Source organism: Staurois parvus, unplaced genomic scaffold, assembly GCF_062004578.1.
Source record: "Staurois parvus isolate SC_StPar_1 unplaced genomic scaffold, SC_StPar_1.0 ptg001133l, whole genome shotgun sequence".
NCBI lineage: Eukaryota > Metazoa > Chordata > Amphibia > Anura > Ranidae > Staurois > Staurois parvus.
The window spans coordinates 781513-793722 of record NW_028318929.1 but is presented as its reverse complement, the minus strand read 5'-3'; the positions used below and the strand labels follow the sequence as shown (position 1 = coordinate 793722).

Below are 12210 nucleotides of genomic sequence, written 5' to 3'. Positions count from 1 at the left end.
GTGCCCCATCATTGGTGTCAGTGGGGGGAATAGTGCCCCATCATTGGTGTCAGTGGGAGGAATAGTGCCCCATCATTGGTGTCAGTGGGAGGAATAGTGCCCCATCATTGGTGTCAGTGGGGGGAATAGAGCCCCATCATTGGTGTCAGTGGGGGGAATAGTGCCCCATCATTGGTGTCAGTGGGGGGAATAGAGCCCCATCATTGGTGTCAGTGGGTAGAATAGTGCCCCATCATTGGTGTCAGTGGGGGGAATAGTGCCCCATCATTGGTGTCAGTGGGAGGAATAGTGCCCCATCATTGGTGTCAGTGGGAGGAATAGTGCCCCATCATTGGTGTCAGTGGGAGGAATAGTGCCCCATCATTGGTGTCAGTGGGGGGAATAGTGCCCCATCATTGGTGTCAGTGGGGGGAATAGAGCCCCATCATTGGTGTCAGTGGGGGGAATAGTGCCCCATCATTGGTGTCAGTGGGGGGAATAGTGCCCCATCATTGGTGTCAGTGGGGGGAATAGTGCCCCATCATTGGTGTCAGAGGGGGAAATAGTGCCCCATCTTTGGGGTCAGGGGGGGGGAATAGTGCCCCATCGTTGGTGTCGGTGGGGGGAGGAATAGTGCCCCATCGTTGGTGTCAGTGGGGGGAGGAATAGTGCCCCATCGTTGGTGTCAGTGGGGGGAGGAATAGTGCCCCATCGTTGGTGTCAGTGGGGGGAATAGTGCCCCATCATTGGTGTCAGTGGGAGGAATAGTGCCCCATCATTGGTGTCAGTGGGAGGAATAGTGCCCCATCATTGGTGTCAGTGGAAGGAATAGTGCCCCATCATTGGTGTCAGTGGGGGGAATAGTGCCCCATCATTGGTGTCAGTGGGGGGAATAGTGCCCCATCATTGGTGTCAGTGGGGGGAATAGTGCCCCATCATTGGTGTCAGTGGGGGGAATAGTGCCCCATCATTGGTGTCAGTGGGAGGAATAGTGCCCCATCATTGGTGTCAGTGGGGGGAATAGTGCCCCATCATTGGTGTCAGTGGGGGGAATAGTGCCCCATCATTGGTGTCAGTGGGGGGAATAGAGCCCCATCATTGGTGTCAGTGGGGGGAATAGTGCCCCATCATTGGTGTCAGTGGGGGGAATAGTGCCCCATCATTGGTGTCAGTGGGGGGAATAGTGCCCCATCATTGGTGTCAGTGGGGGGAATAGTGCCCCATCATTGGTGTCAGTGGGGGGAATAGTGCCCCATCATTGGTGTCAGTGGGGGGAATAGTGCCCCATCATTGGTGTCAGTGGGGGGAATAGTGCCCCATCATTGGTATCAGTGGGGGGAATAGTGCCCCATCATTGGTGTCAGTGGGAGGAATAGTGCCCCATCATTGGTGTCAGTGGGAGGAATAGTGCCCCATCATTGATGTCAGTGTGGTGGAGGGGGAAATAGTGCCCCATCTTTGGGGTCAGGGGGGGGAATAGTGCCCCATCGTTGGTGTCGGTGGGGGGAGGAATAGTGCCCCATTCTTGGTGTCAGTGGGGGGAGGAATAGTGCCCCATCGTTGGTGTCAGTGGGGGGGAGGAATAGTGCCCCATCGTTGGTGTCAGTGGGGGGGAGGAATAGTGCCCCATCGTTGGTGTCAGTGGGGGGGAGGAATAGTGCCCCATCGTTGGTGTCAGTGGGGGGGAGGAATAGTGCCCCATCATTGGTGTCAGTGCGGGGGGGGGAGGAAATAGTGCCCCATCATTGGTGTCAGTGGGAGAAATAGTGCCCCATTGTTGGTATTAGTCACACAAATGATGGGGCACTATTCCTCCCACTGACACCAATGATACTTACCTTGCTGACCCCTGCTCCAGCCTGGGCTCGCTCTCTCACTTACCTGTCAGCTGTCTTCCTTCTCTGGCCGCTCTCCTCTTCACTTACTCCGGCAGTTCCCTCGATCTTCTTAGATCTACGCGCGCTGCCGCTCGGCTCCTCCTCTCCAAGCTCCACCTCCTCGCCGGTGATTGGCCGCCTGTGTGCCTCTCCTGAGCTACAGTTCCGGTGGCCAATCAGCGGCGAGGAGGCGGAGTTGTTGAGGGATCCCGGAGGTGTGGCCAGGTGACAGGGCAGCGTGTCATCCCGCCCACACATCGACTGAGTCAGAGGAGCGGTGTCTCGGTTCCTAAGACCATCGGAAATATGTGTTTTCCGATGGTCTTAGGCGACCCCTGGGAAATGGTCGTTCGACCCCCAAAGGGGTCGCGACCCCCAGGTTGAGAACCGCTGCCCTACAATATGTACAGCAAAAGAACACACAGCCCCATGGCTTAGAATGACAAAGTAGGGAACAGGGCAAGGAGCGTCATTCCCACCTAGGCTAGGATTGCAGAAGTGGGAGTTGGTAGCAATAAAAATCAGTACTTGCTCCTCCTCCCCCCCAAAAAACTTTAACTTCGTTACAGGCTGGGAGGGAGGAAGGAACAGCGGGACATCACTTTTTGAGTGAAGTTCTGCGTTAAGCGCTGAAGAAGGGGAAGATCTATAGGCTCCCAAAACATGCTGGCTGTTTATTGTCCTTTCCATCAATATTGGACTCTTGGATCATTTGTTTGGTGCTCTTTCTGTTGCATTTCTTTTCATTTATCAGTTTCTCTGATCACTTCTGTTTAAGATCAGGACCCTAAGCAGTTTATTTTTTCCTATATTCCTAAAATTTAGGCTGATATAAGTGTTTGCCACAGACTAGCATGCAAATAGCAGAAAACAGTTCTTAGGAGCTGACTTTATGAGGTGGCTATGAAGACTCGGGAGGGACTGTGTTTGCTTTGTTGGCTCAGTGGAAATGCGTGAATAGAAAGATAATACTTTCCTTGACAGGATTATAAATATAAGAAAATTCTGTGTCTCCTGCTGTGAGCCGCAGCTGAAAATCTCTAGGAATTTTCTGTAGACATTTATCCATAAGTAGTTTCAGAAGGCTCCTCTACAATACAATGGCATCCACAATGACATAATGAATGTTACAATGTACTTACTAATAGCAATGGTGCAACTGCTAAGGGCACCAGGCCCACAGTAGCTGTGAAGTCCTTAAAACTAAATAGGACCTAAGATTTCCCAATACCCTATATCTGCAATTGAGAAGTGTGGAACTTTTACACATTTGTTTTATAGCTGGGGCAGTAGCATAGCTTGGTTGGGGCCACAGGGGCTGTTGCCCTGAGTGCAAAATTCTTAGGTGAGAAAAATTAATAAGAACTAGGGGGGAGAAGAGTTGGAAGATTGGTCTGTGCCTATTTTCATTCTGGTCTTGTCAGCCATGCTCTCCCTCCTCTTTCTTTCCCTCCTAAGCTATGTGCGTGGGTCCAAGTGGGTGGTTCAGAGGCCAAAGTGGGCAGAGTTGAGGAGCGCAAGCTGAGTGTTCCCGCCTGAGTGTGTGGCAGTGCAGTTGAAGATGCCTCTGGTCCCTCTTCTCTTTCCTTTCCTCTTTTCCTTTCTTCCTGGGCCCACTGCTAACTGGCATGCCGTGCAGTTAAATTGCCATGCCTCCAACTGCCGGTTAGTCTGAGGGGAAGGAGTATATGGAGTTGGGGTGCACAATAGAGGGTGGATGGGCTGGGGATGAACAATGTGAGGGGGTTATATGGGGGGGCACAATGCAGGAATGAAAGGAGTGGAGGTGCACAATGAGTGCTAGCTTAGGAGGTGCATAGAGTGGATGGGAAAGCAAGGCACACAGGGGAACCTAAGCAAGGCACAGGTTTTCTTACTATGTATCATAAGTTACATAGTTAGTCTGGCTGAAAAAAGACAAAAGTCCATCCAGTTCAACCATTAAAAAAAAGAAAAAGTTCTAATCCCATACCCCCAGTTGATCCAGAGGAAGACAAAAAAACTAGCAAAGCATGATCCAATTTGCTCCTGCAGGGGAAAAAAAAATCCTTCCTGATCCCCCGACAGGCAATCGGATATTCCCTGGATCAACTTTAACTATGTCTAAATGTTAGTATCCAGTTATATTCTGTGTATCTAAGAAAGATGTATGTATGTATATATATTGTGAAAACTAGCATCAAGGGTAGAGCTTTTTAAGCACACAGCCACTTGCTTTCTTCGTTTTAAGGGCCGCTTTTGCCCAATTTTATTTAAAAGAAAGTTCCACACAATATAGGTTTCCCACGCGGGGATATCCACCATCAATGCAAATGAAACAAATATTCAGCCCCCTGGCTCTCTTTAGCAGCACCACTGCTCAGGCTTCATGCCTTGGTCCTCTTGACCATTCACATACATACGCTTCACCTTGGTTAGTGTCCTTTCACAGCACTCCTGCTTCTCCAGCCCACAGGCTTGGGCCTTGTCTGCTCTATCAGACTACTCTGTGCTACCATGCACACTTGTGGCTGCTCTCTTGCACCCACATGGACTTCTCTGCAGGGTGGAACCCAGAACCCTAGTCAGGTTATTATTTAAAGCCCTACACACACCTGTACAATTAGTGTGCTGGGGGTTCAGAAAACATGGACCCAGGATTGGAGATTTCATCCCTCCCATATCACTTTGAAATCTCCAGGCTCCAGATCCCAAAACAGACTTTGCGAACAAATGAGGAAACTCAAAAGCCAGTTTCTTCTGCATTAAGCAAACCCTCTGGAGCCCCTCAACCTGTTTAGTTGAGAATCCTGGGGTATAACCTTGATTCCCACTGTGAGAGTGCCCAGAACTGCCACAATATATTCTGGTGGAAGGGAGTTCTAGCGGTTCACGAGTTAGGAGGTGCAATACTTGTCTTGCCCTAGGCGCTGGCAGCCCACACTATGCCACTGAGCTGGGGAGATTACAAATGGCCATGCTGGGAGTGTAGATTATCTCTAGCCTCACTGATACTTGGCATAAAAATTAGTATGGCATCTAATCAGATGGGGCAGAAGGAACCCTTTCAGCACAAAGTGCTCATGCAATGGATAGATACATTGCTATCATGCCCCTAATAATGGGGATGGATGTAGATATCATATACAAAGATAACTGGTTAAAGTGTACCTGTGTCAGGCTATGCATTTATAAATTATGTAGCCAGGTGCATGGCTAAGAATGGAGAGTGAGAGAAACACTGGCTGCAGCTGCTCTCTATAGCTGATGCCCTGTGGTGCTGAACTGGTTAACAGCTATAACAGCAAGAGGAGGGAGCTGCTGAGCAGGAAGAGTTCAATAGGCTGCGTTAGGCAAAACTGCATTGTGGGAACTGTAGTCCAGAGGAGAGAGACTCAACTGCAATCAAGAACTTCTGAACTGAATTTCTCAGAGAGAGATTGTCAGGAGGAGGGGAAAGAGCTGCAGTTTCCCAGGCTGTACAGGACACTGCTACCTAATGCCTTTAGGGAGACTGGAGATTGCACATCGCTGCCGCATATTGGTGGCCTGAGTGGGATCCGGAGCATTGAGTTTGGGAGTGCCGATAGCCAGAGTCACCTGGGTGCAGAGCAGAGAGTGGACTAATCTCTGTATGACTGAATGCTGCAATATCGATGGGTTGGTGGTGAGCTGCTGTTGTAGGCATTTACCTCTGCTAGAGAGACTGAGCCCTATAGAAACTGACCATACAGCCATCTAGTTGCCTTACTGCTGCCTGCAGGCTTGATGAGACTATTTTCATACAACTGGGCCCCAACGCTAGCCGACTGAAGAGTTAGGACTAAAGACTGTCCGTTTATAGCTGCTACACAGAGACCTTCACCTATTGCTTATGTTGAGAGGTACCTCTCAAGGAACATTGAACCATATTTTAACCATTCTCCTGGAGTGCACTCTAGACTAGTTATGATAATAATAATAATATCCACTATGCAGTTCAGGCTTATATTCACTGTTTATTGCTAACTTAGTTGATTTATGCATTAATTCCAGTCTAGTGGTACACAACCAGGGGCGGACTGACCATTTGGAAACTAGGGCACTGCCCGAGGGCCCGGGGTCAGTAGGGGCCCCATGAGATGCCCCTGGTACCTTTTTCATAGGCTTTTTTGAGTTTGGGCAAGGACACAGGGGCCCCATGATTCCCTATTGCCCAGGGGCCCCATGAGTTGTCAGTCCGCCCCTGTACACAATTCTATTCTAAGTTACTTTGGTATAGTGATTATATTGTCTAGCGGACTGTGTTTGAACCTACCTTCTGTGAGCGCATTTATTCTCAAACCACCATTTATCCTAACCCGTTCCAATACATTGGGTTCATTTACCACTTGTGCCTATTTCCTGTACTAATTCAAAGCTGAGTTAAGGGTTTCTATATATATGTATTCTTATAAGTACTTGCAGTAATTTGCATTTAACCAAGTCCGTCAGAGGAACTGATGTTGTTTTTGGAGTCAAGGTGCAGAACAGAGAACCCATATTTCCAAGCAGCTCCTGTGGAGATAGTGCTATACTTTAGTAAGCATCAATCAGCTTTAAAGGGTTGGTTCACCTTTTCATAACCTTGTGAGACCTCTGCTGAGCCTGTCCATAAAACTTTTAAAGTGTGTGACCTCTGCGCCCCTTCTGGCCATTGGATATGCGCCTCCATCACTGCAGGGACATCTGTTTTGACTCGTTCAAGTTCTGTGGATGTGCATTCTCTCCATCGCACAACGCTAAGCTCAGCTGTTGCTGTGGCAGAGAGGGAGAGAATGCACTGCACATGCAAAGGTTTTGAATGGGCTAGAATGCATGTTCCTGTGCTGACGGAGCCATGCATTTAATGAATGGCTCGTCCTGCCATTTATGGGGAGGTTTGCCCTCTCTAGGAGTTTTTGCGCTCAGGATAGGGAGAGGTTGCGTACAGCCTACAGGAATGCCTTGGAAATTAAGACACTTTTTTTTTTTAAACCTGGAGACTGCTTCCTAATATACTAGAGAAGCTGGAATGCGTAGGTGATTTTTTTGGAAAGGTGAACTAACCCTTTAAAACAAGCTCTCATTTTCCTCTGTAGCTTCAGGCACTGTGGAGCAGTAAATCCTCAAAGAAGCACTTCTGCAGAAGCAGTTACACTTTAAGCCAACCATTGCCAACATTTTTGCTCCAGAGGAACCCCTACAATAATATTAAGGTCTCAGGGAAATGCTATGAATAGTTAGGTCAGATGCAGGAGTGGACTGACCATTTGCTGGCCGCTGGGGAATTGTTGCTGATAGGGGATCAACTGTTGCTGGGTGGGGTCTTTTGTTGCGGGGGGCCAATTGTTGCTGGGAGGGATCTGTCATTGAGGCAGGGGGTCTATTGTTGGCTGCTAGAGGATCTAGTGATGCTGACTGCTGGGAGATCTACTGTTGCTATCAGGGGTCTATTGTTGATTGGGTGGATCTATTGTTGCTCGGGGGAATCGTGTTGCAGAGGATCTGTTTTGCTGCTTTTTTTTGTTATCATTACAAATTACTTTGTATTTTGATACTTGGTTTTCTATTCTCTAAAAGGGGCGGTACTGGGAAGTGGGTGAGGGTTGAAACAAAGGGACGGTGCTCGGAGGTGGAAGGGGGGGGGATACGTGCACCTATTCTCCAAAAAAAAAAAAGCCCTGAGTGGGAGCCACTGGATCCCACTGGTGTCAATCACAGCTGGTGAGCCAATGAGGAGATAAAGGGGTGGGGCCAAGCCACGGTTCTGTGTGTGAATAGATACGCAGAGCAGTGGTTCGGGAGCAAGCCTGCTTGAGTGCCCACCATAGCAAGCTGCTTGCTCTGGGGGCACTCAGCAGAAGGGAGGGGCCAGGAACGCCATTGGGGGACCCAAGAAGAGGAGGATTGTGGCTGCTCTGTGTAAAACCACTGTAAACAGCAGGTAAGTATGACGTGTTTGAGATATATATATAGATATATATGTTTTATTATTATTATTATTATATAGGATTTATATAGCGCCAACAGTTTTCTCAGCGCTTTACATTATAGTGTGAGACAATACAGTAACAATACAGTTCAATACAAGAGGGATTTGAGGGCCCTGCTCCTTGGAGCTTACAATCTAGGAGGGAGGGGTTAATGGTACAATAAGTAATTAGCTGTGGGGGATAGAGTGGTTGGAAGAGTAGAGGATTCCAGTATTAGCAGAGGGCGGGATGGGCTTCCCTGAAGAGATAGGTTTTCAGTGATCGCCTAAAAGTCAGTAGAGTAGGCGATAGTCTGATAGATTGGGGTAGGGAGTTCCAGAGGATGAGGGAAGCTCTGGAGAAGTCCTGGAGACGAGCATGGGAGGAGGAGACAAGGGAGCTAGAGAGTAGGAGGTCTTGCGGAGAGTACGGTTTGGGTGATATTTAGAGACAAGATCGGTGATGTAATTAGGGGCAGTGTTGTGAACGGCTTTATATGTCAGTGTTAGGGTTTTGAATTTTATCCGTTGGGCAATGGAAAGCCAGTGGAGGGATTGGCAGAGAGGAGGACACTGAGTGGAGGCCAGTGGAGGGATTGGCAGAGAGGGGTGGCAGATACAGAATGGTTAGTAAGGTGGATGAGTCTGGCAGCAGCATTCATGATAGACTGAAGTGGGGATAGCCTGCGATGAGGTAGGCCAATGAGGAGGGAGTTACAATAGTCAAGGCGTGATATGTCAAGGGAGTGAATAAGTTGCTTAGTGGTTTCCGGGGTTAGGAACGGTCGTATCTTGGAGATATATATATATATATATATATACACATACATACATATACATATATATATATATATATATATATATATATACACATACATACATATACATATATATTTATATGAAAACATTTTGAATTGCCTTTATTATCACATTAATTGAACAAGCTAAAGCTAGAGTGGCTACCATGCACAGTTGCATCAGATTCTGAGTGCTCCAGTTTTAGTAAATCACCCCCCATTGTGTTTAGTAAGAACTGAAGATACATCAGTCACTCATAGCGACCAATCAGATATAAGTTTACAATTTTGCAGGTAAGTGACGAACTCCCCTTGATTGTTGGAAGTTACTGCCCTTTTGTCTATTGCTGTTTTCTGAATGTGAATGATAAGTGCTCCATACACAGGGACATACCCAGCATCGTTGGCAATTAGCTGTATGCCATTCTACCAATAAAGCTAGCTTCCAGTAGCTGGGTATCTCTTTGTGTGGTGCAGGTGCAGGCTGCAGGGGTTAACTGTCATTTTTGTCCCGCTATCCAGTCCTCCTGGGCTCAGTCTTGTTACCTCAATTATTCTCTGTATCCTGACTGTATATAAATATTTGGAGCAGGGAGTGAACGGGGTTAAAGTGAGCCCTACTAATGGCTGACGGTATACCCTTGTAAACATTGTTGTTGGATCACTGCCCAGTGACTGTTTTTAATTAGTTGATCCACATTTCATATTGTAGCCAGCATGCTGTGTAACCGTTCTTGCTTCATGTCACTCCCCTCATCCGTCCTCTCTCTCTCACTCTCCCTCTTCTTTTTTTTTTTTTTTAATCTCCAACTTTCTTTGCTGTAGTACAGTGAGAGTATCATTCAGTCCAGCTCTGTGCTCTCCTGTGTGAGGGGATTCTAACAACACCAGACCCCATAGGAGTAGCAAACCCCCCAAATCTCCCCCTTCTTTCCCTCCCTTTCTCCTTCTACGTGAGGAGCAGGAGGAGTTTAAAGAGTAGACAATCTGCAAAAACTTACACAGCACCAAAGAAGAAAAACTAAACCCACTCCCTGAGGCCCCCCCAAGAGCTAGCAATCCATTGGGGCCTCTGGGAGTGAGAGCTCAAAATGGATAGAAGGCTGATTTTTCTTTCTGTGTCTCTCTGCTGCTTGGGGTGGATGCCAGCCTCCGGACAGGTGGAGAAGGTCAGAGTCATGTTCACACCCATGATCTGCCGCGTTCATTGCGTGGGGGACCGCTGCAGGAACCAGTGTGAAAAAGGGAACATGACCACGGTCTACAGCGACGAGGTCGCCAGGAACAATGGGGAGCACGGATTTCGAGCCTGTGAGTATGACTTCATTCTCTCGTGTCACGGCATGGAAAATCTTGTACAGAAAACATGCACGGAAATCATCTTTGTCATTCATGGCAATCTGTAGTAGCTTAGCACTTCCTTGCGTGTGTTTTACAAGATATCCCAGCTGTGACTGCATTGTGATTTTGATATTGCTAAGCAAAGTTTGTATCGTGAAATAATATAATGTTCGAAGATGCTATAGAGAGTATTGTCTAATATATGCTGCATACAGATTTAGAAGATAAATTGCCAAAGATTGGGATAATACAGTTTACTGTACACACCGAGTTGCTCTTTATATACAGCTCATGTGTTAGCAGTAAATGCATGTCTGAGCTAATACTAAAAAAGCCTACAAACTATGCATTTTATCCTAAGATTGTAGTCTCCAAACTGCAGCCAGATGTGCCCCTTTACTTCCTGTTATCCAGCCCATGGGACACTATTTCCATCCACTGACACCAATGATGGGGCATAATTCCTCCCAATGACACCAAAGATGGAGCAAAATTCCTCCCAATGACACCAATGGTGGGGCACAATTCCTCCCACTGACACCAATGATGGGGCACAATTCCTCCCACTGACATGAAAGATGGGACATTGTTTATTCCACCAACATTGGGACTTTTTCTATTCCCAATGGCCACAGTTCGGTCCCCCTTAGGTCTGAAGGACAGTAAACTGGCCCTTTGTTTAGAAAGTTTGGAAAACCCTGTCCTAAAACATGAGCTGTGAATAAAAAGCATCTTGGCATGTAAATTGCCCTAGCCCACCCTTTGGCAATTGACTAAACTTTGCAACTGATGTCAGGAGCAGGCAACCTTGATAGGGTGGAGATCTGCTTGCAATGTAATGTTCTCATAGTTTGCATGGGTCTACAGCTACTCTGTAATGCACCCTCTACTGATATTTGCCCAAGGTGCTAGAGTATTATCTGACCTTGAGATACATGAAAAGTACACATTTACATCTGCCCTCAGGCCCAGGCTTTCATCTATATGTGTCCCTATTTGCACCTTTCTGCTGGTTCTTCTTGGTCTTGCAACTGTTCAGATTTGTTATCTGTGTATGTACTGCTAAGGAGGAACCAACACTATCTGGAGTAGAATATTTGCTAAAGGTGAAGCACCTACTGTAAGCTAGCTATTACAGAGATGTGACAGTTCAGAAAAGTGCCTTCAGGCCCTTAGAGGACCCTTTCTATATGCATGAGAAAAGCTACAATTCGGTTAATCTCCAACGATTTTCTAATTTGCCTGTGGCTATGAGCCAATAGTGGGGAGAACTGGACTGTTTCTTTTCATCATATCTGCCATGTCAGAAGAGCTTAAGGGAATCTCCAACAAACCAAACCCACCAGATCCCTTGTGATGCTGGTTTCCTTATATCTGTAGGATTTCTAATTTCTGCCTGCAAGACAATAATGGGGAGTATTGGACTGTTTCTTTTCATATCTGCTTTGTCAGAAGAACTTAAGAGAATGTCCAAGAAACCAAACCCACCAGATCTCTTGTGATACTGATTTCCTTATATCTGAAGATTTTGTAACATTTGACTTACTCAACTTTTGTGTATTAAATGCTACTGTTCAGATCAACTGTGCATGCTCCAACAAACTATTGCTACTGGGTCCTCCAGCGGTTTTGCTTACACTTGTATCTCTTTTTAAACTTGGGCAAAAGCTTTCTTACGCAAGTTGGGAATGATGTCATTCCAATCCAAAGGAAACGGTAATAATGGCATTTTCTACACATACCCTTATGGAGCAAGAAGCCCTTTTCAACCTCCACAAAATACCTAATAAAGATTAAGGTTTAGAACAGGATTTCTTGACCAGGGCTTAATGGAACCATAAGGGCTCCTTCAGAGATTGCTACAGGTTCCTTAAGCTGGTTCTTCCTCTCATATAAGTTCCCACTGACACCATTAACCTTTTTTTGCTGTCTGTAAGGTAGTAATTCTTCCCAATGAGCACAAGAGTAAATAGCATTCTTCCCACTGACCATTACACTAATGTCTCCTTAGTTGTAGATATAGTAATTTTTAGCAGAGGTTCCCTGAGACAGGAATGTTATTTCGAGGGTTTAACAGTGTTGAAAAGGAGGAGAAAGGATGGTTTAGATGAAAGAGGGTAGAGTTTTGCAGATGCTCTGTTTCAGCATATTTACAGATAGAAAGTGTAGCTACACTAACACAGATCCAGTCTCTCTTAGATCGGTACTACAGCTAAGTGGGTATGTATGGTGCAAAAGCCTTTGCAAGATTCTAGGTCAGCCTTAC

At 46.7% G+C, this 12210-nt stretch overlaps 1 protein-coding gene across 1 annotated transcript in view; it reads left to right on the top strand.

Moving 5' to 3' along the window:
- The window catches only part of LTBP4 (latent transforming growth factor beta binding protein 4), a 248222-nt gene that overhangs the window by 71248 nt on the left and 164764 nt on the right, over positions 1–12210 (top strand). Inside the window, exon 5 of the mRNA XM_089659117.1 lies at positions 9753–9914. Within this exon, the coding sequence (XP_089515243.1) occupies positions 9753–9914 (162 nt within the window). The remainder of the gene's footprint in view (positions 1–9752; positions 9915–12210) is intronic.